Source organism: Gopherus evgoodei, chromosome 9 (genome assembly GCF_007399415.2).
Source record: "Gopherus evgoodei ecotype Sinaloan lineage chromosome 9, rGopEvg1_v1.p, whole genome shotgun sequence".
NCBI classification, from domain to species: domain Eukaryota; kingdom Metazoa; phylum Chordata; order Testudines; family Testudinidae; genus Gopherus; species Gopherus evgoodei.
This window is the reverse complement of record NC_044330.1, coordinates 82,644,249-82,671,166: the sequence shown is the minus strand read 5'-3', so window position 1 is coordinate 82,671,166 and position 26,918 is coordinate 82,644,249. Positions and strand designations below refer to the sequence as shown.

At 46.6% G+C, this 26,918-nt stretch overlaps 1 protein-coding gene across 7 annotated transcripts; it reads left to right on the top strand.

Annotated features, from left to right (window-relative positions):
* Positions 1–606: 606 nt before the first annotated feature.
* Positions 607–26,081, top strand: RAB41 (RAB41, member RAS oncogene family). 7 transcript variants are annotated; one of them, XR_004001895.1, is made up of 8 exons: positions 607–842; positions 7,354–7,412; positions 8,729–8,782; positions 16,061–16,169; positions 16,451–16,562; positions 19,591–19,684; positions 20,236–20,329; positions 22,174–22,240. XR_004001895.1 is itself a non-coding variant. In XM_030574533.1 (8 exons), the coding sequence occupies exons 1-8, from the start codon at positions 764–766 to the stop codon at positions 23,586–23,588; spliced, it is 639 nt and encodes a 212-aa protein (XP_030430393.1). In that variant the 5' UTR covers positions 619–763; the 3' UTR covers positions 23,589–26,081. The 7 variants fall into 7 exon arrangements, 6 of the variants coding, with proteins under 6 accessions (XP_030430393.1, XP_030430396.1, XP_030430397.1 ...); XM_030574533.1 differs by lacking the exon at positions 20,236–20,329 and adding an exon at positions 23,524–26,081 and having other exon boundaries at positions 619–842; XM_030574536.1 differs by lacking the exons at positions 16,061–16,169; positions 20,236–20,329 and adding exons at positions 11,750–11,855; positions 23,524–26,081 and having other exon boundaries at positions 620–842.
* The last annotated feature ends 837 nt before the right edge of the window (positions 26,082–26,918 follow it).

The following is a 26,918-nucleotide window of genomic DNA, read 5'->3' as shown; positions in this document are numbered from 1 at the left end:
GTGACCTAAGTATTCAAGGCCCATGAAGGCTAAAAACATGGCGTTGGTCTTGCAAATGGAGGCTTATAGTCCATAGTACATTTGGGCAGGGAAGGGTAGACCCCGGAATCCATCTGATGGGTGGGCCCATTATAGGTGGATTAGGGGGAACCCTGGTATCCAGCTGGTGCAGATCCCCTGGTATAGGTGCATGGGAGGATTTTAGGTAAAAATCGGGGGTGTGTGTGTGGGGGGAGTGGTCCTGTTACAGGTGCAATGGAGGAGCCCCATTACTCATCTGGTGAAGGGGTTCCTTTTACAAGTACATTGTGTTATCTGTCTGGTGGGAGGTCCCTATTATAGGTGCATGGGAGACCCCGTTATACATCTAGTGGGGGGGGTCCTGTTATAGGTGCATGGGGATCCCGCTTATCCATCCAGGGCTGGGTGGGAGTGGCAAACACTGGGGGAAGGGTGTTTGCTTAACACATCTCAGGCATTTACTGCGTTGGGGTGTGAAACTCCCACCCTTGACATTAGCACCAGCGTGCCAAGTGACGTCACATCGGCACACGGTGACGTCAGAATACAGGAACTGGCAAGCTGGTACGTGAATACGTCGCTCACGCGCTTGCCTGGATGAGCCCACGGCGCAGGGGGATGACGTTTTCCCTCTTGCGTCTGGGGAAGTGACGTCCGAAGCGGTGGCGGTGGGTGGATCCCGGAGCGGTGGGAGTTCGTAGCGTTTTCTTTCCCCAGTCCCGGCTCCCGCTCCCGCTCCGCCATGTCCGCGCCCGGCAGCGGCGGCGAGTTCGGGAACCCGCTGCGCAAGTTCAAGCTGGTGTTCCTGGGCGAGCAGAGCGGTGAGCGGGGCGGGGCCGGGCCGGGCCATGGCTGGGGTGCGGGGGGGTCTCTCTGTGACTGGGGCGGGGGCGCCGGGGGCAGGGTGGAGCGAGCGTCCGAGCCTGGGCCGGGGTAACCCCGGGGGCGGAGGAGGCTTGAGGGCAGGGTGGGGTCCGAGCCTGGGCCGGGGTAACCCCGGGGGCGGAGGAGGCTTGAGGGCAGGGTGGGGTCCGAGCCTGGGCCGGGGTAAACCCGGGGGCGGAGGAGGCTTGAGGGCAGGGTGGGGTCCGAGCCTGGGCCGGGGTAAACCCGGGGGCGGGAGGGACTTGGGGCAGGGTGGGGTCCGAGCCTGGGCCGGGGTAAACCCGGGGGCGGAGGAGGCTTGAGGGCAGGGTGGGGTCCGAGCCTGGGCCGGGGTAACCCCGGGGGCGGGAGGGACTTGGGGCAGGGTGGGGTCCGAGCCTGGGCCGGGGTAACCCCGGGGGCGAGAGGGACTTGGGGCAGGGTGGGGTCCGAGCCTGGGCCGGGGTAACCCCGGGGGCGGGGAGGGCTTGGGGGCAGGGTGGGGTCCGAGCCTGGGCCGGGGTAACCCCGGGGGCGGAGGAGGCTTGAGGGCAGGGTGGGGTCCGAGCCTGGGCCGGGGTAACCCCGGGGGCGGGAGGGACTTGGGGCAGGGTGGGGTCCGAGCCTGGGCCGGGGTAACCCCGGGGGCGAGAGGGACTTGGGGCAGGGTGGGGTCCGAGCCTGGGCCGGGGTAACCCCGGGGGCGGGGAGGGCTTGGGGGCAGGGTGGGGTCCGAGCCTGGGCCGGGGTAACCCCGGGGGCGGAGGAGGCTTGAGGGCAGGGTGGGGTCCGAGCCTGGGCCGGGGTAAACCCGGGGGCGGGAGGGACTTGGGGCAGGGTGGGGTCCGAGCCTGGGCCGGGGTAAACCCGGGGGCGGAGGAGGCTTGAGGGCAGGGTGGAGTGAGTGTCCGAGCCTGGGCCGGGGTAAACCCGGGGGCGGGAGGGACTTGGGGCAGGGTGGGGTCCGAGCCTGGGCCGGGGTAAACCCGGGGGCGGAGGAGGCTTGAGGGCAGGGTGGAGTGAGTGTCCGAGCCTGGGCCGGGGTAAACCCGGGGGCGGGAGGGACTTGGGGCAGGGTGGGGTCCGAGCCTGGGCCGGGGTAACCCCGGGGGCGGGAGGGACTTGGGGCAGGGTGGGGTCCGAGCCTGGGCCGGGGTAACCCCGGGGGCGGAGGAGGCTTGAGGGCAGGGTGGAGTGAGCGTCCGAGCCTGGGCCGGGGTAAACCCGGGGGCGGGAGGGACTTGGGGCAGGGTGGAGTCCGAGCCTGGGCCGGGGTAACCCCGGGGGCGGGAGGGACTTGGGGCAGGGTGGGGTCCGAGCCTGGGCCGGGGTAACCCCGGGGGCGGGAGGGACTTGGGGCAGGGTGGGGTCCGAGCCTGGGCCGGGGTAAACCCGGAGGCGGGAGGGACTTGGGGCAGGGTGGGGTCCGAGCCTGGGCCGGGGTAAACCCGGGGGCGGAGGAGGCTTGAGGGCAGGGTGGGGTCCGAGCCTGGGCCGGGGTAAACCCGGGGGCGGGAGGGACTTGGGGCAGGGTGGGGTCCGAGCGTGGGCCAGGGTAAACCCGGGGGTGGGAGGGACTTGGGGCAGGGTGGGGTCCGAGCGTGGGCCAGGGTAAACCCGGGGGTGGGAGGGACTTGGGGCAGGGTGGGGTCCGAGCGTGGGCCAGGGTAAACCCGGGGGTGGGAGGGACTTGGGGCAGGGTGGGGTCCGAGCGTGGGCCAGGGTAAACCCGGGAGTGGAGGAGGCTTGAGGGCAGGGTGGGCTCTGAGCCTGGGGCATGGGGGCTGATGTCTCTGTTACTAGGGGGGGGATACTCGGAGCTGGGGGTGGGGGTCCAGGCCTGGGGTGGGGCAGAGCCGGGAGTGGGGGTGTGCTGCGGCCAAGTGGAAGAAACAGACTCAATGGCTGCATCAGTGGCCCAGGGTGTGGCCTCGTGGGTTTCCACAGGAGCTGTAATCATCCCTTCTATGATTTCTAGTCTCCGAGAGGGCGGGAAGGGCGGTGCTGTCATCGTCCTGGTGCTTTTCGCATAAAGCCAGAGACAGATATGAGACCGGCTCACTGTGTCCCCACCACTGCAGCCCTGGGCTGCTGTGTGGGGTGTCTAGCCAGGCTGTCAGCTCTCCAATCCTTAGCCTTAGGAATAAGACCTTATCTGCATCACTGAAATCTTCTATTCTGACAATGACATGCTCCTGTCAGCACACTTGTAACACGCTTGGTGACCAGGCACAAGTGCCCCAGCCAGATCACGCCTCCCCAAATCACTGGGTCCAAAAACAGTTCAGCCTCTGCCATTTTGGTGCCAATGTGGATGAAAGTATTTGGAGTTATAGAATGAATGTTGCAAATAGTTCTTCTCTTACTCTTCTGCAGTGCACTGGTTGTGATATCCCCAAATCCACAGTTTCTGTTAGCTGTGTTAAGAACTGGGAGTGGACACCCAGAGAGTAGTGCAACTGAAATGGCTTTAGAAATGGCCTAGTGTGGACAAAACTGAATTGGTTCAAAATATGATTCAGTGTGTACAGTGTAGGCACACTGAACTTTTTATATTAATGGTGGTTCAATCCCACCAGTTCAGTTGTTCAGTGAAGACATAGCCCACTGTGTTTGTTGTTGGCATTATCCAGCTTTGCAAAATTCTGCTCACTCCCTTTTGAGCAGCTGAGTTTAAAAAAAGCTCACTTTTTTATCACAGGGTAAGCAAGCAGACTTTTATGTCTTGGCTGGCTAATGTTCATAACATGTGCACAATTGCAGTCACATGTGCACGTATAGAGTGCTGAGATTACCATTGAGGTTCTTAGTGGGAAATCAGTCTCTCCGTAGGCTGAAAGCTACTGGGTTTAGAGTAATTCCAAATTTCTGGGAGCTGCATATGGAGCGTGTTTTTGAGTACAGTAAAGAGATTTCAGGAATCCACACTTGTGGGGAGAATTGCATTATCTTGATGCATTTCCTCTAGACAGGTTGGGGGAGCACCATGCCCAGGTGCAAATAGTCAGAAAGGGCTTTTTTTGTTGCTCTGCTGAAAGCTCACATTTTTGAAGAAGGATGGTCTAGTGGTTAGGGCGCTAGCCTGATACTCAGGAGACCATGATTCACAGGCTTCCTGCATGACCTTTGGGAAGACATTTAGTGTCTCTGCCTCGTCCTCATGTGAAATAAGAATAATAGTACTTCCCTACTTTACAGAAGGGTTGCAACTCAAGGATAAATATTTAAAGATTATGGTCCTCCCGCCCTAATTTCCCACAATGGTGAAAACAGATATTGATAAAAATAGAATTTTTTTAAAATAAACATGGATATTGTCAGTCATTTTAAAAAATTGAATTCTGTCAATCATAATTATGATCCAAATGCTATAATATTGTCATTTCAGATCTGTGTGGATAGAAATTACCATTTCATAAGTATTAATAAACTGCAACTAACCATGGTTTGGTAGCTATCTACACCAAAATATGGTTAAAGCACTTATGGTGACTTCTGTCCAGCATTGTAGAACACAATTGCAAAATATAATTATCCCCAAATGTATTTAAGCAGCTGTTTTTTTAAGCGTAAACTAGGGCTGAAAGTGCAGTGTTTAGAAGCTGTATGAGGGAGCATGGTCCAGCTTGGGAAGGCAGTAGAGGGAGGATCACGCAGTATGGGAGGTTGGGGTGGTAAAGGAGAACATGAGAAAATCAAATGATCCCATAAAGCAAATTCTCCAGTGGTGATCTGCGGAGTGCTTGGTTGTCCATGGAGAGTTGATTAGTGCCGGCTCCTTCTCCATTCAGCTTCTAAACAGTGCTTAAGGAAAGCTAAAAATACATTGTTTTCCTAATGTTACTATGTATGTTGGCAGTGGCTGTAGTTTCCACTGATAAGTTAAGCAATTGTGAATGGATAGGAAGGGATCCATATTAAAATGTGGACCTTGTTATGAAACCACTTGATAACTCCTGTCAAAAAATTATGCCCTCTTCCCATGAAGGGAAAGAGAGGGTGCTCAGAAGCATTGGTGCAACTGAGAAAGGTAGATACAAATGAAGAAACCTAGAGCCTGGTTTCATACCTAGTATAAGCAGATGCAGTTGCCATAGACATCTGTAGGTCAAACTCCATAATGATGTAAATGGGATGTAAGTTGCATATTGGTATTAAATAGCCAAAAAATAGCATAAGTAGTATAGTAGTATAACGTATATAGCCACTCTCATCCCCTCCCGTGTAGTTCCACTTAACCTCTCTCAGACTTCTGGCTCTTCCCCTCACAACAGATGAATACTTTACTTTATCTAGTTCCTCCCATCTTAAAAAAAAATCTTGACCCCAATTGCCTTTGAATCTACCACCCCTTCTTCCTTCTGAAGTCTCTAAGCTCTTTGTAAACAGAGCAGTCATTTGCTGTCTAGAGTTGCTTTCCAGGCTGGCTTTCTTCCCCTTGCACTCTGCTGAAACCACTCTTGTGAAAGTCTCTAATGATTTATTCCTAGCCAGAGTTCTGAACCACTACTCCAGCCTCATCCTCCTTGACCTGTCAGCCACCTTTGACATCACAGACCACGTTGTTCTTGAAATGTTGTCCTCCCTTAACTTCAGTGACTGTCTTCTCCTGGTTCTCCTCCTACCTCTCATTGCTCCCTCAGCATGTTCTTCAAAGGATTCAAAGGCTTATCCCCCTTTCAGCTAGTTGTGGAGGTTCCACTGGACTCTGTTCTTGGTCCTCTTATTCCATCTCTAGATTGTCTCATCTGTAGACACAAATTCAGCTGCCATCTCTATGCTTACAACTTGGAGATTGTCGTCTTCTCCAGACCTGTCTCCAAACTAAAATCTCAGCCTCTCTCTCTGACTTCTCATTGTAGCTGTCTAGTAGTCATAAGCTCAAGCTTAACATAGCTAAAACAGAACTCTTGATCTTCCCTCCCCAATACCTGATTTTTCAATCACTATGGACAACAACACTGTTCTGTGTATCTCACAGGCCCATTACTGTTCATCATCTTTGACTCGGACCTGTAGCGTCTGCTGATTGTTTCTGCTTAGCATCTCTGAGATACAGCCTCTCCTATCCATCCACACAGCTAAAACTCTCATCAAGGTTCTTGTCTTGATTACTGCAATATCTTTTTTGCTGGCCTTGACAAGTGCAAGCATTTACTTCCCTCCTTGGTTCAACAGACCACAGAAGTCCTTAGCTGAGCTCAGAATTTACCCCACCTCTTTCTATCAAGAGTATAAGTTTCCCATTGATGGTAAATCCCAGTAAGAGCTCTTAGGTTGCTCAGTATTATTCCTCCATCTTCTTAGATCAACTGTGCCACTGGATACCGTAAAGATGACCTTCCTGGTGGAGCTTAGCTTGTTTGTCTTCTATTATCCTACCATTCTGCCCACTGAAGCCATTTAGATTTCAGAGCATTTATTATTTCTGATTCTTCCGTGACTTTCTGCAGTTCCCTGTTAGATCTTCACCACACAAACTTGCCCCACTCATAGGCATTCAAAATATTACTGCAAAGTTCACTCTACTAGCCCATTGTTTTGACCATATCATCCGTCTCTTTGGATCTCTTTATTGGCTCCCACTTTTCTGTTGTATCACACGTGAGCTATTTGTCTTCATTTTCAAGGCCCCTCACACTGTCCCTACCCTCCCTATCATCTCTCATTCACTATTGAGATGTCAACTCCTGTCTCTAATCGGCCCATGATACCAACCTCCGTTACCCACTTGTTAAATTTTCAAACAAGCAGCTTCGTGCTTTGTCATGTGCTACCCCTCATACTTGTGAGGAGCTCCCATAAATATCGACAAAGCTACCTCGTTATCTACTTTCAAATCCCTCCTTTAAAAAATTCTTTTGTGTGATGCCTACAAAAAATGGTTAGTCTGCTAGTGTGCTGGGGTCACTGCCTATCATGCTGTCCAATACTGTCACACTGTTTCATGGTACTCCACCTCCACCTCTATCTGTATCCATATGTCTCTTAGTTAGTCCCCTCCCCAGTTTACAATCTATCTCATTGTTCTGTTTGGGCAGAGCCTAATACAATGATGTCCTCCTGATCTGTGTCTGGGGCTTTTAGGTGTTACAATACAAATAATTTACACAGATTTGGCACTGTTTTGGGAGAGCAAAATGAATAATTTTTAGATCCCATCTACACTTTAGCTAGAACTAAGTTGAAGACCAGGTTACAGTATACTTAGTAATCAACTAGTACAACCTTGAAAATATGTGACTTGGTTAGGTCTATTCTACAGTATATTTTAACTGTGTAGTGACTGGGTTCTTTGTCTAGATATTTTGTAGTATAGACAGTTCCTTACAGGCCAAAGAAGGTTGTAGCGAGAAGAGCAATGAACATTGAGTTTGGAAGTTTTATCATTTGAATTAATAGTGCTTTGCAGGAAGCAGCCTTACTCGTTTTCTGCCACTGAAAGTAATTTTTTCTCTCCTCCTGCAGTTGGGAAGACATCTCTGATCACCAGGTTTATGTATGACAGTTTTGACAATACTTATCAGGTGAGTGGGAGCCCAGCAAATGCTTTCTTTTATCAAAATATATCAAATTCCTTCTTTATTTTTTTGGAAGAACTGACCTTCCAAGAACTGTGATAAAAGCTCCATAAGCCTAGGATTGCATCCCTGACTATCTTGGCTCATAGACATTGATGGATCTATCCTCCATTAACTTACTAATACTACTTTGAACCTGGTTATACTTTTGGTCTTCACAACATCCTTTGGCAATGAGATCCTTAGGTTGACTATGCATTGTATGACAAAGTACTTCCTTAAGTTTGTTTTTAAACCTGCTGTCTATTTAATTTCATTTGGTGACCCCTGGTTCTTGTGTTATGTGAAGCTAGACACATGACGTTTCACATAGGTGAGTGCTGATATCTCAGTGCCATATGGAGATAGATAAGATGTGGAACCTGTGTAACTCTCCCTCCTTATAGAGGCTACACAGTTCCCTGCCTACACTGAGTTTCCCAGCAAGTCAAACTGCCTAGACAAGTCAGCATGAGCATTTTGCTTTCTTGTCAGAGGCTATAAACAGCATAATTGCCCACAGTTATGAGTTCTCACACAGCCCTTTTTAAGCAAGCACACTTATTCTTAAGGTGAAAGCATTACAGAGAAAATATATTAAACAGTAAAAGAACCTACACACACCAATAAGCTTTACCAGAGATAATTCAGCTCCCACAAGGGCTCTGGCAGGTGATCAGTTCTTCAAATCCCACCAAGGGTTTTTTCTGTGGTTTGTAACACCTGTTAGCTCAGAACAAGCACTCTCATGAATTTGTAGTTTAGGCTTTGATCTTCAGATTCCAGGAATAGGTAATCTGCAGAGAATGGGTTTCTCCTCAGGGTATAGCTTCAATAGGTTGGATCAGGAGGAGAGAATTTGCATTCACCTCCTCCCAAGCATTTCCTAGGAAACCCACTTAATTTTGTCTCAAAAGTTCCTTCTTGTCTGGTACTTTGTTTAAAATAGTCCTTTGATGCTCAGAACGCTTCATAGGGTTTACATTTGGTCACATCTCCTCCCTAAGAAGTTATGCAGTCCCACAATAAGAGATAAAGTTTGCATGTATAATACAATGGATTCCAAAGCTACTTAAACTTAATTCAATAAGATCTTGCAAAGATATTGCAGAAGATTGCTGTATCTGTCACACTTCGTAAGACACTCTCTCATGGACAGATTGAGGCAATAAATGCACATGAACAACCTTAATTGGAAGATTTTTTGAGACTAATAAATATAATGCTTTACAAACCAGTATAAGAGGACAAATTGCAGGTTAAGACTTTTTTCTTCTTTTCAGGCAACCATTGGAATTGATTTCCTGTCAAAGACAATGTATCTAGAAGACCGCACGGTGAGTGAGGACTCTGTAATTAACCCTGGCAAATGCAGCCACAAGAGCGGCAGTTGCCCTCATACACAATGTTTCTGCCTGGTTCTTCGTGCAATGGCCATTCCTCCAAATCCCACAGCAGCCTTCCCAGGGACAGTGTTTAACAGGAGTTGCCAGACCTGGTCAGGCTAGTAATCTGTCTGCATGGAATCCTGTTTCCTGTTGTACTGGCTCAAACCATTGGTCCTGTTTCTGGTACTTGCGATGCTACTTGGTGCTTCAGAGGAAGGTCAAAAAAGCACTATGCAAAATTGGGTCAAGTTCACAACGGAGAAGAGGGCTGTCTTTGTGTTGTGCTTGTCGCTGCTGTGTCACAGGCATAACACTCATTCTCATAAGTGGCTGCAGCGCTGCCTTTGGGACTGTCCGTATCAAGGATCGAAGTAGACCTGGGGTGATTCTGCTCTGTGAAGTCACTGAAGATTTCTGAGGATAAGAAGGTCACTTCTCACAGGGCAGGTGGCTAGATAAGTCAGTAACATAATTCTAACCTACAACATTCAGATAGCAAACATATCTCTGAATAAAGTCAGTGGTGGAAGGAAAATGTTCATTGAAACAATACAGTCAAGTGTGTAGGCTACATGAGGTGCCCTGTGCATAGAGAGGCCTCTTAGATTCCTCCCCCATTCCTTCTGGTATATTTACCTGTTGAATTTCAATGAAATAGTCATCACTGGTCGAGCAGGTGAAACTGGCCTTCCTTTGGAGACAGTCACTGGTCCTGAGTGATGTGATGCTAACCCTTCTGCTTAGGTGACACTGGGCATGCTGCCTCTGCACCTGATCTTCAAACCAGAGCAACATCCCTCTCTCTGGTCCACTGTGGCAGAGAATGAATTTCCTAACTGCCTTCCTCTCGCATTATTTCCACTGTTAGCTTTCTGGGTCATGTAAGGGGACCACCAGAGGCCATAAAGCCTATTAAAAGCGGGCAAAGATGGCAAAATGGGAGATTAAACAGGAGCAAAAATACCTCTTCTCAGGTTGTCTGCATGTCTCTTCTCACAAGGCCTTGTGAAATCTAGCACCAGCCAGTCTGAGACAAGGCTCTGGCTGCCATGCTTGGATGGAAGCATGACAGGGCCTTGCTTGCACACTGGCCTGATTAACACTTTGGTGTACACTTGGTTTGGTGTGTTGGATGTATCCTCCCCGCAGAGCTATTCTTGTTCCAGATACTCCCAACTGTAAATCCATCCTGTGTTGTCTGTACCAGCGAACAGAAGAAACAATTGTCTGTAGCCCCTAGTGCATGTACTTTTCATTCTCAAAATCAGCCCTAAGTAAATTGCCAAGAGAAACACTCATGGGCTTTGACTGGGAGATGGAGCACAAACATGCTGCTTACAACTCTTTGCTTGTAGGGTGGATGAGACACACCAAATTAAATGGAGTGTTGAGGAACCTCATCTACCTTAATGAGTACCCATAACTGTCAGACAGAGCTCCATGTCACAGCTACAACCTCAGCCTGGGAGGATGGATGGAACTTTGTCCTTCACCTCCCAGTATTGCTTACTAACAGCCTGAATTCTCAAGTACAAGTTCAAAGCTTTGCAGCTTCATTCTTCTTCATACTATGAATCTTTAACTTGTGTGATCCTGGAATGGAAGAGAGGAATAGGCTGCTGAGGTGTGGAGAGATTTGGCCTGGAACTGAAGCTCCACTTGCCCTCAGCCATCAGTGTCTGGGTGCAGCTCCCAAGTCAGCGTGATTGAGAGGTTTTTCTAGATTTTTTCTTTTTAGGGCTTGTGAAAACTGGTCCCACATGGCACAACTTTCATCAATAAGTAAGGATGAGCCCAGTTCTATGTCAGCAAAGTCAACTGTTAGATTTCACACCATCCCAAGATAATTTACTGAGTGAGCACAAAGGGCTTGCAGGTGGTCCTGCTTTTTAGGCTCTCATGTAATGGCTTCCAGTGTAATCTGTTGTACATATTCCCTTTTTCCACTGTGGGATCATCTGTTCTGAGCATGAGTGACAGTAGGCCAGTTTAGAAGGTGTTTGCTCTCCTGCTATAGTGTTATCAGACACCCCAGTTGAAGGTGTCATTATTCTACCTTTGTGCTTTAGACCAGTGCTTCTCAAAGCCGGTCCGCTGCTTGTTCAGGGAAAGCCCCTGGGGGTCCAGGCCGGTTTGTTTACCTGCCGCATCCGCATGTTCGGCTGATTGTGGCTCCCACTGGCCGCGATTTGCTGCTCCAAGCCAATGGGGGCTGTGGGAAGGGCGGCCAGCCAGCACATCCCTCGACCCATGATGCTTCCTGCAGACCTTGATCGGCCGAACCTGCTGAAGCAGCAGATAAACAAACTGGCCCAGACCGCCATGGGCTTTCCCTGAACAAGCGGCTGCCGGACTTTGAGAATCACTGCTTTAGACCTTTGAATGAGATTAAACAAAGTCCCTCTTGGCTCCATAATGAGCTAATCTATGACAGGCTCCAGGAGGATTTAGTCTTCATGTATTAGGTGTGACTTCATATAGCTATGTGTAGGCAGCAAGCATTGTGGATTGCCCTGTCCTGTCTGACTGGCAGGATGCAATGATATAGGTACACATTCATGATTCATCTCTGGTGGATGCTGTTAGAAATGATTTTATGAGGGATGTTTTGGTATTCCACTGAAATAGTGTGTCTCACAGGTCAGCAGGTTAGTGTGGAGTTGGAGGCTGAGTGATGGTTCTGCCATGTTAGTTGCGGCCATTGCATGGAAGGGATGGAGAGGTACCTTCATCACTCTTCATTCTTCTGCACTGCATTTTCGTTCCATTTTAACTTTCCTTTGAATGTTTGTTTGCATTATTTTTTTGCCTGGCAAAATAGTTTTCTTTTTATTTCACTTGGGTTTTGGTTTTATTTTGTTTCCATTTTTCCTGCTCTTCCTCTTCCTCTCCCCCCCACATTTTTCTGTTTCCCAGATCAGGCTGCAGCTGTGGGACACAGCCGGCCAGGAGAGGTTCCGCAGCCTCATTCCCAGCTACATCCGTGACTCTGCTGCAGCTGTCGTTGTCTTTGACATTACAAGTAGGTATTGAGCCTGAGCTCCTGCAGGGGCCTTGCTGTTAACAAGTGGAGGAGCTAAGTGGAGGAGACAGCTCTGTTTTTGGAAGGGCCTTATTTCCATATGGGGTTGGGGCTAGGCTCGCAGTGAGAGGCCTGCAGGTGTTTTGTGGATGGATCTGCTGCCACTGGGGGAGGTAGCCAAAGTCTCTTCTTTCCCACTTCCAAAAGTCATTCCATCAAGGCTGCTTTGGGAATTGGGAAAGCATTTATTTCTATTTACTCAAATCTCAAACCTTAAAGATGACCTACAAAGGGTGAGTATGTGTGTGAATTAGATTAATGCCTTTTTATATCCCTCTGTTATTAAAAAAGGCCTTAAAGGGTTTTTCTGAAGCTTTTATCTACTTGTTTTAACACTAGAACTGTAGGTTTTCTCTGGACAAATAGAGTACTAGAAGGAATTTGACAAAGATACCAAAGAAGGGAAACCTGAGTTGGGAGGAGTAACTTTTTCTTTTATTTTCAAACTGTCTGAAACTGCATAACACCAACTTAAAAAACTGCACATTGCACGTCTGGCTTGTCCAAAGAGCTCTCTAACAAAAAGGGAAAGGCAAAACTTAATATTCCTGGCATTTCTAAAGAATAAACAACTTTGAAGGGAAAACACCCATCATTCAAACTTTCTCTAAATTAAAATGGTCTTGTCTATATGGGAGGTGTAAGCTAAGGGGTGAATTTAAATTGATAGTTGTACTGGTATAACCCATGGGGTAGACGCTTATTCCGTTATTAAGAGTTCCTTTTCTTGGTTTAGTTTATCACTTGGGAAATCAAAAAGTGATTTATATCCAAAGTGTCCACATGGAGGGTTATACCAGTATAACCATATGGTATAGACTAGATCTAAGTAAAATAAAAAACACTGCCTCAGCAGTTTTTCCTTTCTAGATTCCCTTTAATCTAGAGTTTAGGATACAATATTCTAACTTCTAAGGATTTACTTTTGTCTTGCACTGTGCTGAGTACATAAATGTTTAACAAGTAAGATCACTTTTCTGTTTGAATTTCTCCCAGTGATTTGTAGTGGGTACCAGCAATTGAGGTCTCTGTAATTTCCAAGCTTACTCCACTTTGGGAATGATTCTGAGACTTCCTTCAGGGAAAGGCCTCTGGGTGGCAGAACATACAAATGTAATGTGCCAGAGGGCACCATGCGGGAATTTGAGGGGAAAACGAGGACTAGTCTGCCTTCTGGACATAGACAGGGACATGCTCGGCTATACACCTGGGAACAGCTCTAGCTGAGGTTGCATTTTGGGAGACAGGATGCGCACTCTTCCAGTCTGTGAGGAATCTGTCCCGGGATGGATATTGTGAGGGGTATAACATGCTATTCAGCCTGTTCTGCAGCAGGCTATGGGGAGCTTGCAGTTCTGTTTGGACTTGGAGTGAAAGATTGTGCTTACGCAGGCTGGGCCACAATTGAAATGGTGAGAATTGGGGATAAGAAGGTTGTTGCAATTGTTTCCCTTATTCTCCCCACACACAACAAAAAAACCCGTGCATTTATGCTGTCTGTCCCCACAGCAACTTCAGCTTCTCCAAACTTAAACAGGCTCCAATAAGTCAAAACCAGGGGTTCTCCGACTGGGGATCGGGACCCCGCAGGAGGTCGCAAGGTTATTACAGGGGGAGTCGCGAGCTGGCAACCTCCACCCCAAACCCCACTTTGTTCCAGCATTTATAATGTTAAAAACACTTTTTTTATATATTTAACATTATAAGGGGGGAGTCGCACTCAGAGGCTTGCGATGTGAAAGGGGTCACCAGCACAATAGTTTGAGAGCCACTGGTCAAAACAGTCTAGCAGATCAGCAAAGCTGTGGCACTCTGTACAACATACTTGGTTGCCTGCTGAGAAGCTGGCAGAGCAGGAGCTCAGCTGGCCTTCGGGGAGTGGTGAGGAATAAATCCAGAATGAGTGCTTGAACCTCTCAGTAACACCTTCTAGATACAAAGGAACATGAGTGGCAGCCGTGTAAGTGAGGCATTACTAGGTTTGGGGCTTTTGTGCAATCAAGCCTGTCCATTTCCTCCGTAACAGTGTGGTGCTCCTTCTGAAGTCTGTTACCTTGTACTGTAAGGAGACCAGGCAACTTGTGCATACCAGAGGCTAAACTTGGTGAGAGAAATGTCTGGATGAGGACCTCTCCTCCTCCCAGAGTAGGAAGGGGGTTTCTCTCTCTGCAGCACAGCCCTTGTACAGCACTGTTCAGGGTTTTGTGGTGGTACTACTCCCCAGAGACTGGCTGAGCATCAGTTTTGACTTCTGGGTGCTCATAGGGTATTGCAGCTAAATTGTTTGGGGTCGCTTCTCCCTACCACTTCAGGGTTGTGTTGCTTCTGAAACAGTCTCAAAAACCTTTGTATGTGTCAGACTATGGCTTGGTGTTGATGAATTTTTATGCTTGTTCAAACACAAACTGTTAGACCCCCAACGCTCCTGAAGTCACAGGGCAATGGAGTGGATTCTAGTGCTGGTACCATGGGGGTTTGGAGAGGTGGTCTGCCAAAGCATCTCCAAGAACAAGTCTCTTCCTGAACAGAATTTGGCAGTCTGCCCTTCTCTTTCCTTAGTAAAAACTGCCACCTTTATCTTATAGCTAGTGTTTGGCACCTGCAAGCTCACTCAACTAACATCCTCTTTCAGGCATAAAAGGGCCACTGTTCCAAACTGCTGAGCAATTAGTATTTGTGAGCACATCTAGCCTGCTCAGATACTCCTACTGGGTTCTTTCTGGGGCTTACTCTAGCTCACACCAAACATGTTTGATCACTGGGAATGTCAGTAGCAGGCTTTTCTTGCCCCAGCAGCACTGCTCTGCATAACAGTCTGACAATGGGATTACAGTTGGCAGCATCTTGGGGAGGGGAAATCTGAGGTGAAACTGCTTGATATATTTTAGTAAGCATTTATTCACTCACCATTGTGGTATCTAGGGACCTTTTTTGAGCCCTGATGCTGCATGTAGGTAGGAAACACCTTCTATCAGGCATAATCACCGTTGCTTCTTTCTGACCTCCCAAGAACCTGTGGATGTGAAGGTGGAGTAGGGGAGGGAGAAATAACATTTTTAAATTGTGGTGTCTCCTGTAGCCCCTTTTGTGCTTTGGATATTCTGACTGAGCTAATACGGCTGCTGTGCTAGAGACCAAACTGCCCTCTTCTTACCAAGTAACTGGTGCATGTTTCTGCTTTTCATGTTTTCCTGCAAGGGAGCATTGAATACCATTTGTGGGCTGGGACTTGCTGCATGTGCTTTTTTACTTCCTGAAACCTCTTGACCTAAGCTTATACAAAAATCCCCTTTACCTTTTTTTGGATGCTTGATGCTGAGGAGAATGTAGATGCTATTTCACTACTTTATCTCCTGAAGAAGTTATCCCTTGTCTTTGCATTGAGTATAAATCTGAGAATTACACAAGGGGTTCAGATTTGAGATTCTGGCTCCCAAGACTAGGCCCTGGTTTACACTAGGGGGAGGATCGATTTAAGTTACATAGCTTCAGCTATGTGAATAATGTAGCTGAAGTCGACTTACTTAGATCGATTTACCGTGGTGTCTTCACCACGGTGAGTTGACTGCTGCCACTCCCCCGTCGACTCTGCTTGCGCCTCTTGCAGGGCTGGAGTACAGGAGTCGACGGGAGAGTGCTCGGGTAGATTTATCGCATCTAGACTAGACGCGATAAATCGATCACCGCTGGATCAGTCGCTATCCGGTGGGTAGTGAAGACATACCCTAGGTGTGTTAGGGAGGCAGCATACTCCTCCCTTGGAGAGAATGGCCAACATGGTAGGTTACTTATTGGCCACCTTTCACAATGTTAAATAGTGTTGATAGGTATCAGTGGGTGTCCTTTTTGGTTGGAATGGCAATAGCCTCAAGGTAGAGCTCATTGGTGTGGGGAGCGGAAGGGTGTGAACTTCATGGGACTCCTAGGCACACAGAAGGGGTAATTCTTACATCCTGAAATAAACAGAACTGCTGGATTCACTGCTCTTTGCATGTTCAGGGAGCTGGTCAGCAAGGCAAATGTCCAGTTCCCAGACTGAGACCTGTAAACAGTTAGTTCTGGCAAATAGCCTTTTCTCTAAAGGACAGTTTCCTCCTTTCTTCTTTCTTTCTTTGCTCTTTCTGCTCTCCCTGGCCTGGTACCAGCAGGTTCGGCTACAGCTTTGGGACACAGCAGGCCAGGAGCGGTTCCGCAGCCTCATTCCCAGCTACATCCGCGACTCCACCATTGCTGTGGTAGTCTATGACATTACAAGTGAGTGGTGCTTTGATGTCTCATTGTGTTTGAAATGCTACGCTTAGCGAGGGGCTAGTGAGTATACAGTCATGAGTTATTACAGAAAGATAGCATGAGAAACATAACTGTCTCTTACCTTCTGGGTGGACAAGAAGCAATCTAAAGATGTCATCTGTGCAGTGCTGGGGGAATTGGCAAAGCATAGGGGTAAAGAGACAAGTGGTTTTAGAAGTGTTTCATTATCCCCTTGTTTGAAAGAGCTTCTAGTTAATGTGTTCAATCCTCCTCTCATCACACAGATCTGAACTCGTTCCAGCAAACCTCCAAGTGGATTGATGACGTGCGAACAGAGAGAGGAAGTGATGTCATCATCATGTTGGTGGGGAATAAAACTGACCTGGCAGACAAGAGGTAATGGAGGGGAGCTGGTGACCTTGCCAGTTTGACAGCAAGTGACTGGTATACTTTTTAAGAGGACCACTAACTGTTCTTAAGCCCAGACTACAATGGCCCTTTGGGGCTTAAGTAGCCTGTGATGAGTGAGATTCCCACTGTCCTTCCTGTTTGTTCCATAACATCTGTAATAGAATGCCCAAGGTGCTTTGTCTTGTTATAAACTGTACAAATCCTGGTTAGAACAAAGTCAACTGAAAAAGCTTCTCAGGCTACCAAAAACAAGCACCTGCTCCACACCGTTTGGTACAAAACATGCTGCTAATAGGGAGATAAGACTGAAAAAGTAACTTCACAAAAGTCAGGAAATTCTGGTTCCCACAGCAACATTAAACGGGTCTTTGTGCATGGCACATGTAAGAGGCCCTGTCAGGTCTAATTTGGCATCAGATATAGCTGTGTGGAAAACAGATTTTACAAAATCTGAGATCAACAGAGAGGTTTCCTACAAAACAGAATTCCCTGCAGTAGCACAGCACTGCAGTGTTTGGAACCGGCAAATGAAACAAACTCACAATTAACCAAAATGAATCTGGCCACTCTCAACTGTAAAAGGACACTAAGATTCAAATGTCACATAAGTACCATTATGATGGACACAATAGAAATACCGTAGATACAAATAGTTGCTGTGCCTTTATTTCATGGTATATAACCTCTTAAGCATGTTTGCTCGTGTATCTCGTGCTAGGCACCTCAGCACATTGTTAGTGAGGGAAAAATTAGACTGTGCAGTATTTTTTTTAACTATTAATTTCAAACCTGTTACCTTCAACTATGTCAAAAGCACTAACTTTACTGAGTTCTGAGTTCCATGGAAAATTTGCTTCAAGTTAACCTATTTGAGTTATTAGTGTACAGTAAAAATCTAAGTTGCTGAACTGGAGAAAACACGTGGAACTTTCACAGCCAAATGCAGTCTTACCAAACTAAAATAATTCACCCCAGGCTGCCCACAAGATACATCTGTCTGCTGGGTGAGTTTTACGCGTTAGAGGAATTTAAACAGAAATGCTTTGTCAAACATAATTCTTTCACTGGTGCGGTAGCCGTGCTAGAAAAATTGTAAACATTCAGCCAAACACCCTCAGTTGGCTATTTAATTTCCTCTGCTTTGACGTGAGGCTCAACAAGAGGTCTGACTGTACAACTCTGTTAAAGGGGTATTTTTAAATCTGCTTTTATTTTACCATTTCCATGAAGTATAGAAATCATTTTAGAGTTTACTGCATGCCTTCTCTTCTTCTCTGTCGTCCCCCCCCGCCCCCCGTTGTGTTGGAGTTATACAGTGCTCATGTGACATGATACTCAGCCTTGCAAGTGTATATTGCTGCCATGAGTCTCATTTTCTCTTTGACCCTTGTCTACCCATACCACTTCCCCTTCACTAGGGAGAATATGCGTTACTGCTGTGTTCAGCTTTCCAGCCCCACTGGGAAAAACATATGCAGTTCTGTTAAACCATCTAGCAGCAAGTTACTAACAGAAGCTAGGCTCCTACTCACTATGCCACCTTAGTAGTTGGGCTACCGACAGATACTCTATGTCAACTGAACTAAACCATTTTCATGTTTTCTTCATTCCCCTGCAGCTCTACTGTAGTTCACTTCTGTTTTCAAAGCTCCTTTTTACTAATGTTACTTTACAGAGTCCCAGCTTCAGTGGACACCACCATAAATGATTCCTTACCATACGTTCCAGGAATATTGAAAACTCTTCCCAACCAGGAACAACTTAAACTAATTGTAATTAACACACATCAAATGGTCTGGACTGAGAAATCTGGCTGACAAGGATTCCAAGCTGTCTCACTTTAGATCAGCCAGGGAAAGTGATTAGATCAGGGGTCGGCAACCTTTCAGAAGCGGTGTGCGGAGTCTTCATTTATTCACTCTGATTTAAGGTTTTGTTTGCCAGAAATACATTTTAATGTTTTTAGAAGGTCTCTTTCTATAACTCTAAAATATATAACTGAACTATTGTTGTATGTAAAGTAAATAAGGTTTTTAAAATGTTTAAGAAGCTTCATTTAAAATTAAATTAAAATGCAGAGCCCCCTCTACAGGTGGCCCGGACCTGGGCAGTGTGAGTGCCACTGGAAATCAGCTCGCGTGCCACAGGTTGCCCACCCCTGGACTAGATAAAACATGAGAATCATGCTCTATCCACAATAACAGTATAGCCTGAGCAATTAGTACTTTGTCTTTCCTGGGTGCCCAGAATACTATTAGTCGTCTGGCTCTCAGATTTTGGGCTTTCTAATTTTTAGCAAGCTTGTGGAATCTGCCACTCTTCTTTTTCCAGCACTGGAAAATACAATAGGAACCTCATCAGTCACAGGATGACTGATGGGACAGAAGTGTAGGGCATTCTGTGTATGCCAGCTTATCATTTGTACTAGCCCTAACAAAAAAGCCAGAGACTTTGCCATGCTTGCAGTATACCTGTAGTTGGCGTGCATGTGGTATTAGAAATTCCCACCCAGTGGGGTAATCTAGGTGGTACCAGATGCTTTGCCTAGACTAGGAATTAAAGGTGATGACATTAAATTGAGCACGCTAATGTGATCTAATACCTAAAACTCTGGTCAAACCAAGAACCTGCCTTGTCTGCCAAGAGTTTTAGGTGTTCAGATAATGTTGGTTAGTTAACACACTGCACCTCTAATCCTAAACTAAACAAAGCCCTTGTGTTAATCTGAGCCTGGCCATGACTTCTGTCCTCTTGATAAAATCTTCAGGAAACTTAGCGCTTGAGAAGAACCAGGTACTGCTCTCTAAGCTGAAATGTCAAACATGTTTGAAGAGTTGAGCCATTTATTTAATTTGTCATTTTATTTTGTGTAGCCTGTATGTTTTCTTTCCAAGCTAATGTTGTTTCAGTTGCTGGCCAGTTGCTTTGTGGTTTATTTTAATTTCTAGTATCATTTCTGTCTAGTTTTCCTTTGTTTTGGTTTCTTTTCTGTGATTTGTTTTCATTGCTGTAGACAAGTTTCTATAGAGGAGGGCAAGAGAAAGGCCCAAGAACTGAATGTGATGTATATTGAAACCAGTGCTAAAGCAGGATATAACATGAAACAGGTATGTACAGGGCGTTGGTCAGGGATGCTCTTGCAGGTGCTTAGCTTCCAAGCAGCAGCTCAGTACTTGCTGTTGAATTTCACCTCCTGCTGGAGCCTTTCTGAGACCTTCCTATCACCTTATGGAGTTTCCTTCTGTTGACTTGGGGAACTTGCTTTTTGCATGGCTGCACACTGATTCTGTTGCACTAGGTACAGCTGAAGTGGGCCCTTCCTTCCCCCACAAGGAGGCTATGAATGAGACTTAAGTGTGTTGTTACATGAAACTCACCCAGTGCAGACTCATCCTTATTGGTAATTATAATCTACATATTTCCTCAGCTGCTCATATGGGTTGGTCCCGTCTTAGCTGGAGCATAAGGAAGAGGTAAAGGGAGGGAGGGGCGTAAAGGCTCAGAAGCCCTACGGTCTCTCTTCCTGGACAATGCTCTGCTATTAAAATCCTTCACTGAAGAGTGTTTCAGTCACAGAAGTCTCTAACTCATGCCTTCTCTCTCCTGTCTATTCTTCCTTCTCTTGCTCTTTCTTTCCTGTTTGCATCTGTCTGTCCAGGCAAATCACTACGGAGGAAGGTGAGCAGAGAGCCAAAGAGCTGAATGTGATGTTTATTGAGACAAGTGCGAAGACTGGATACAATGTGAAACAGGTAGAGCAGCACTGTGCCCTCAGGATGCAGATTCTGCACTTTCCACTTCACTGTGATCAGGGAGATGAGCTGCTTTATGGGTTTTGTGCTGCATCAAATCTTCACTTCCCACTTTACCCTCTGCCTCTATATTCCCAGCCTCTGAAATTCTTCCTTTTAAGCAGTCAGTCCTTTAAATAGAGGAGGCGCCCTCTCCTGCAAAGCCAAGCGTAGCTCATTCAGTATGCTAAGGGATCCTGTCAGCAGCTGACGTATTCTGTTCCCAGGCCTGTGACACCAACAATACTTGTTGCATATACTGATATGCTAAAGCATGTCAGAGCTTTGGAAACAAAGCACCTGTGTTCCCTTCAAATCACAGCTAAATTAGTGTCCTGTGGAATTTCCTTCCCCAGGTGGTGGTTTCTGCTGTGACAGAATTAAACCTTGTTCCATATTTACTTTTAAGTACACCTAACATCATTGCTGTCAGGAAATTCTTCATCTCTGATTTGCACTAGTCACAGCATGCTGCAGGGCAGCAGGTTTGGCAGAGAACCTCACGCTTGAGAGTGGGGACTTCTCAAACAGTAACTTAATTTTACTCTTTACCTAGATCACTCCATACTAGTGTAAAATTTGGGGACTAATCTACTTGATAGCATTGCTTTATTGCCTAGCAGAAATTTGTAATGCATGAATTCCTCTAGCACTGCAAGGTAAGTCCAGCTTTGTGTGTGGTGGCCACAATTACCATCCTGCACCTGAGGCACTATTCAGGATTGTCTGAGGTGGGGAAGGAAGAACATGGATAGATAGCCTTTAAGGACAGGCTCTTTTCTATGTGCAGCACTTTCAAGTCAGCCCCTGCACTCCTGACTCACTGCCTCAGAGCTTGGATTTCTTTTAACTTAAAAGGTAGACTTTTAAACACCATGTCCCTAGAATCCTGAACTCATTCTGGAGCAAACTAGATCAGTTTAGTGATGGATAGCACTATCCAGTAACAAAATAACAGCTATGCACAGAAGCAGTGGGGTTGGAATCGTAAATTGCTGCCTCTCACTTGCTTCCCTGTTGAGTGCAGGATGGAATTATTAGCCAGCCTGCTCTTAACATACTGGCATTTTGTGACGTGTGTAGCAATGGTCTGGTACATTTAAAGAAATAAAAAAGCTGAAGCAAAATCCTGCACCAAAGGTGTGCTTTGTAGGTATTCAGTAACTTACTAAACTTGATAAAATATTTAGATTGGGGTTGAATAACATCCTTAGCCCATGTCCAGACTAACCCGCCGTATCGGCGGGTTAAAATCGATTGCTCGGGGATCGATATATCGCGTCTAGTCTAGACACGATATATCTATCCCCGAGCGCGCTTACATCGATTCCGGAACTCCATCAACCCGAACGGAGTTCCGGAATCGACACGGAGAGCTGCGGACATCGATCCCGCGCCGTCTGGACGGGTGAGTAATTCGATCTTAGATATTCAACTTCAGCTACGTTATTCACGTAGCTGAAGTTGCGTATCTAAGATCGATTTTCCTCCCCTAGTCTGGACGAGGCCTTAGAGACATTCTTGTGAGGACTGTGTTAATTACTGCAGTGCTGGCTAAAATGTGTGTGTAACTCTTGGCAAAATCTTGGTTTTAGATGAACTAAAGATACATGATGGTTCTAGCTAAGCCCCACTTGGCAGTTCTCTCTTTTGTAATTCTGAATAGCCTCTCAGTCACCCTTCCGGAGAAGGGAAGATGTGTTAGCAAAACATGTACTGTACACTGAAAAGCAGACTATAGAGAGAAAATTTACTTTCTTTGACATGTTCTGCATTCACCTGTTGCTTTGGTTGCTGCCTTTCAGCTTTTCCGCCGTGTGGCTGCTGCCTTACCTGGGATGGACAGCACACCTGAGAAGAGCAAAGAAGACAGTATCCTTATCTGCTATGCAGTAACTTTTTTGTTTCAAGAGTTAGCCAGTTTTCCTTGTTGCTAGGTCTGGCTTGCTGTCCCTGACAGATTGAGGGCAGTCATGGACCTTGATTCAGTTACATCGCTGCAAAGCATAAGTAACCTTTATATTGTAATGCTCACTTGCATGTGTAAACTGAGGCTCTGCGGCCAAATGTCTTGGCCACTTGTACCACTGGGGCCAGTATTGAGCTTTTGCTGTTTAGGCTTGGTGTGAAATGTGTTTTGATTTGTAATGATTCAGTATGATCTCATCTTTGCTGATTCTGTATTCTGCATGCAAGATGACCTTGGGCAATACAGAGATCCTTCTGACTGGCCTTTTCCCTTCAGAGTGCTGGGTGAAGCCAGTCCCCCCACTGTTGTTGTGCATAATGTCTGCTTTTCAGTGTATAGTACATGTTCTGCTAACGCATCTTCCCTTCTCCGGAAGGGTGACTGAGAGGCTATTCAGAATTACAGAAGAGAGAACTGCCAAGTGGGGCTTAGCTAGAACCATCAAACTCAGCTCCTAAATGACTGTCTCAGATTGAAAGGCAGAAACATAGCCTCTGCCAAGCAACAGTCCATAGAAATTCATTACTTGCCCATGTATCCAGCTAATGCTCTAACAGCAATGGGTAACTCCATATGTGCACACATCTGGTATTATAGCATGGGGTGGAGACGGTCAGTTGTTCTTGAGAAGGATGCTTCATGGGACTAGGGGGTTGCCATGGGCTATTTATGGAGAAAGACCAGTTCAGATTTATAGTAAAAAATGCCCCAAATCCCAGGTCACACTAGTTTAAAGCTACAGGTAGTTGCTAACATGCTGTAGTCAGAGTGCTGGCTTCTATCAAGGAGAGTGGGTGCTGTACTGGGCAGTGCATGCTGATTCAACTGTTATCACAGCAGCCTTGGTTGTCAGATGTCAAATCTATAGCTGTCACTTCAGTACTTGTTCATAGCTTCAACCTTCACAAAAACAGAAGCTCTCTACCAAGGCCTTCAGACAGCTGTTGGTTCTGGAGATGTCTGCTTCAAAAAGCAAACCTCATAGGCATCAATGCCAGGAACTATGAACCAAGCCACCTAGGTGGCTGCATGTCTTATCCAGTTCTTAACTGTGGAAACCCCCAACTTTACTCTTGGGTTAGGTAAGGTCTATGCTTTGTCCTATGTGCTCTACTGGGCTTGAGTTGTATTGTGATGCCATGCCCATGACCTTGGCCAGGTGGCTTCCTTAACTTGTCTTCTACAGTGATTGACATCAAGCTAGAGAAACCTCCTGAGCAGCCAGTAACGGAGAGCGGCTGTTCCTGCTAAAGTGCCCGTTGTATAGCAACACTTTCCCTGATTGGCCAGTCTCACTGAAGAGCATCACTTCTCATTGGCTAGGCAAACCTACTTTCTGTGAACTGAAGAAACAACTAATCAATCTACTAAATCAGCGAGCTCCCTGTTAGCTGGTGGGGAAACAGCCTTGGCTGCCCCTCCTATTGCATGGTATGAGCCTTGAGTGCAGAATGAATGTCATGTCGTCTTTTAGTAGTGCACTTTGGCAGCACGGAGCCCTTTACTCCATCCCACACGTTGGGCCTATCTGCACAAGTGTATTTTTCTGTGAATGCAACAAAAAAGCTGCCACGTTAGGGAAAACAAAAATAAAGCTGGGGGTTGGTTTTCCACCTCCCTAATTGCCTTGCATCTTAACCAGTTTTCCTTCCACTCCAGTAATTTTTTCTCTCCCATGCACCACTTCAATTTTTTTATTTTTTCCCCTTCAGAGGCTTCTCCTTTAAAACTAGTCACAATTTGATTTGGCCTTGCCTGTTTTGAAAGTTGGGGATGATCTGTTCTCCATGTCCTGCTTCCTGCAGAGAGTACACAGTACAGGCTTCCCAGTCCCTCCCTCCTGTGGTTGGTTTTAGCCAGTTCCTGGGTCTTTTTGAGTTTTGGAAGAAGGAGCTTCCCTGCCCTCCTCACTTTCCACATCAGTGTTAGTGAGAGCTGAGCACTGGACAGTCTGCTCCCAATCTGCTCTAGCACAAGCCACTGATCTTGTTTGCTCCCTTTGTCGTGTGGTGGGTAGAATTCCCCAGGATCACTGGTTTCAGTTGGATTCTTTACCCTGGGGAATGCTGTCAGCTGCAGGGGAGGAGGTTAGACAGACTTGCTGCAGCATTCAGTCTCTGTGGGAGAGTCTGCCTGACTGCATCTGTGGATGACCTGGGCTCTATCTGCAGGCTGCAGATGGAATCTAGAGTTTATCCCTAAGATGGCAGTATTAGGACTGGGTATCCCAGGTCCCATTCTGGTTATCTTCACCTGCAGACATACTCCTTTTTCTTGTGGAACATGCACAGCCTACTGTCTGCTAGCCAGAGATAGGATACAAGCTACTCAGTTACTAGTTATGCAGAAATGGGGCTTGCACTGCAGAAGTGGCTCAATCCAGTGCCAGCAGCTCCAACCAGTGGGGTGGAAGGGCAGCTGAGCATCTTGTATTCCACTAGCAGTTCTAGTCTAGTGTGTTGCCTATGAAACAACATGGTTACTCTCAACCTTGCAGGTGCCTTTGCTGGAGAACCTCCCCAACCCTGTATGTGGGGAAGATGCTAGGTCATAATGTTCCCAGCATTGGGACAAGCAGTAGGATGGGTTTGTTCCCACCTTCAAAGGAGGGGAAGATGGGATTAAATCAAGGGAAAAGTTGCTTTTTGTGGCTGCTTCTGTTCCAATAGCTTGGGTTGAGGGAACATCTCCTAGTGACTCTTATGATCATTTTAAAGGTGATTTTTTTTTAAAAGTGATTTTTGCCTCTGTGCCCACCTACAGCCCTGCTGTGATCAGGCTTGTCCATTGGCTGAGAGGAATGTACAAGGAAGAGATGTAGAAGTCCTGTTAGATCATCCATTTGACCACCTGGTCTGTGTAGTGGTATCAGGGTACATCCTAAAGGGAGGGTAGAGACATTGCAGTAGAACAGGGGCTTGGGTGGGGTGCAGCAGCAAAAAATTGCATTTCCTCTGGTATAATGCCTTGTTGGTCACCACTTCTTGTGCTCTTTGTGTGAACCCTGTGGCCCTATCCAGGGAGAGGAATGAACTGACTCTTACCTGAATGAACTAACTTGAACCCTGATAGCTGGGATTTCCCTTTTGGGAGCACCCAACTCATGATGCCAGGGCTGGCTCTTCTGGTTATGTTTACTTAATGGCCACGGAGCACCCTGCTACTTGTTGTTAAGATAGATACATTTGGTTTGTGGTCAACATTGTCCCTTCCTCTCCATGTGAGTTGACCTGCAGGGAGAAGCTGGGATGTTTTGTTCTTTGTTTCTCCTTCCTATTCTGGAGTGTTCCTTTTTCCTACCTGAAGCCCTCAATGGCCTAGTCTGTCCTTTAGAACCCACCCCCAGGGTGAAGCCCTGTCCCATACTATGTATATACTCCCTGTTGTGTGGGAATTGCTGATGTTCTGTCAGTGTGTCTGTGTCTGCAGTAGAACAGGTTCTGCTCTCCCCTTCTTACAGGCAGACATACCCTGCCACCGTGTTGTATTGTTCTCTCGAGTCACTGGACTTACTTTTTTTGGGGGGGAAATGGGTAGGGGGGGAGAATAAGTAATCGGGAGGGAAAACCTTGTGAAATAAAATAGTTCACTTTCCACTGCCTTCCCTATGAATGTGCATAATAGTGAGTGTGTGTCTCTGGCCCTGCTGTCTCCTAGCTGTTAGCCAAGTAAGTGTGACTATTATGAATAGCGACTGTCTGACCACAGCCGTGTATCACACTAAATAAAGTTATTTCACCAACACCTTTTCTATGTTTGTTTTGGGGAGAGGACTGCTGCTGCCACCATTTACTTTACTTAGAGCCCCTGCCCATCAAAGGCCATCACCAATTTATCTGTGGAAGAAACAGGTAACAGGCTGTCCAATCTAATGCATTCTTCAGCTGTAGATTCTCTGTGAAGCTTAAGGGTTGTCTGGCCTTTGGAGTTTTTTAGTCACTGTTTCTACCTGGAAGTTGTACAATCAGTAATGTACTTAAGTCTTATAACTCTGCTCATTCTGAGACACATGCATACAAAAAGTAAATGACCCAGTTTCATCCACTTTGATGAGAACTATGAAAGAATGCCTAGCAGTTACACAGTTTTAAAGCACTTTACAAACCAATTGTGAACAGAAAGTATTGTACTCTCCAGATGGGGGAAGCCAAGACTCTGAGAGAAAACTACAGTGCCCTCAGATGATGGTGAGTTGGTTATAGGCTTGGGAGTAGGATCCCGGAGTCGTGACTCCTAGCCCCAGTACCCATTGTCTCCTGCTGTAACCAGTATGTACCACTGTTTTGGGAAGAGAATTCATATTTGCCAGTTGCCGAAGGAAGAAGGGGCAGAAATGTTGTTTGCTCATTTCCAAGTGACCCCTGATAATCAAAGTAGGGGGGTGCTGCCAACAAGCAATAAGTAACAGTGCCAGCAGCAGCATCTAAGAAGCCTGCTCATTTAGTCTAGCTAAGGCCTATCACCTGTCTTCCATCATGCTATGAAGTTAGATAAGTCAATGAAGAGTGAAAACACAAATAAGAGGAACTTTTAAAAGTGCTTATGAGGGCCCATGTAAACCGCTAGCTCCCTATGGGGTCT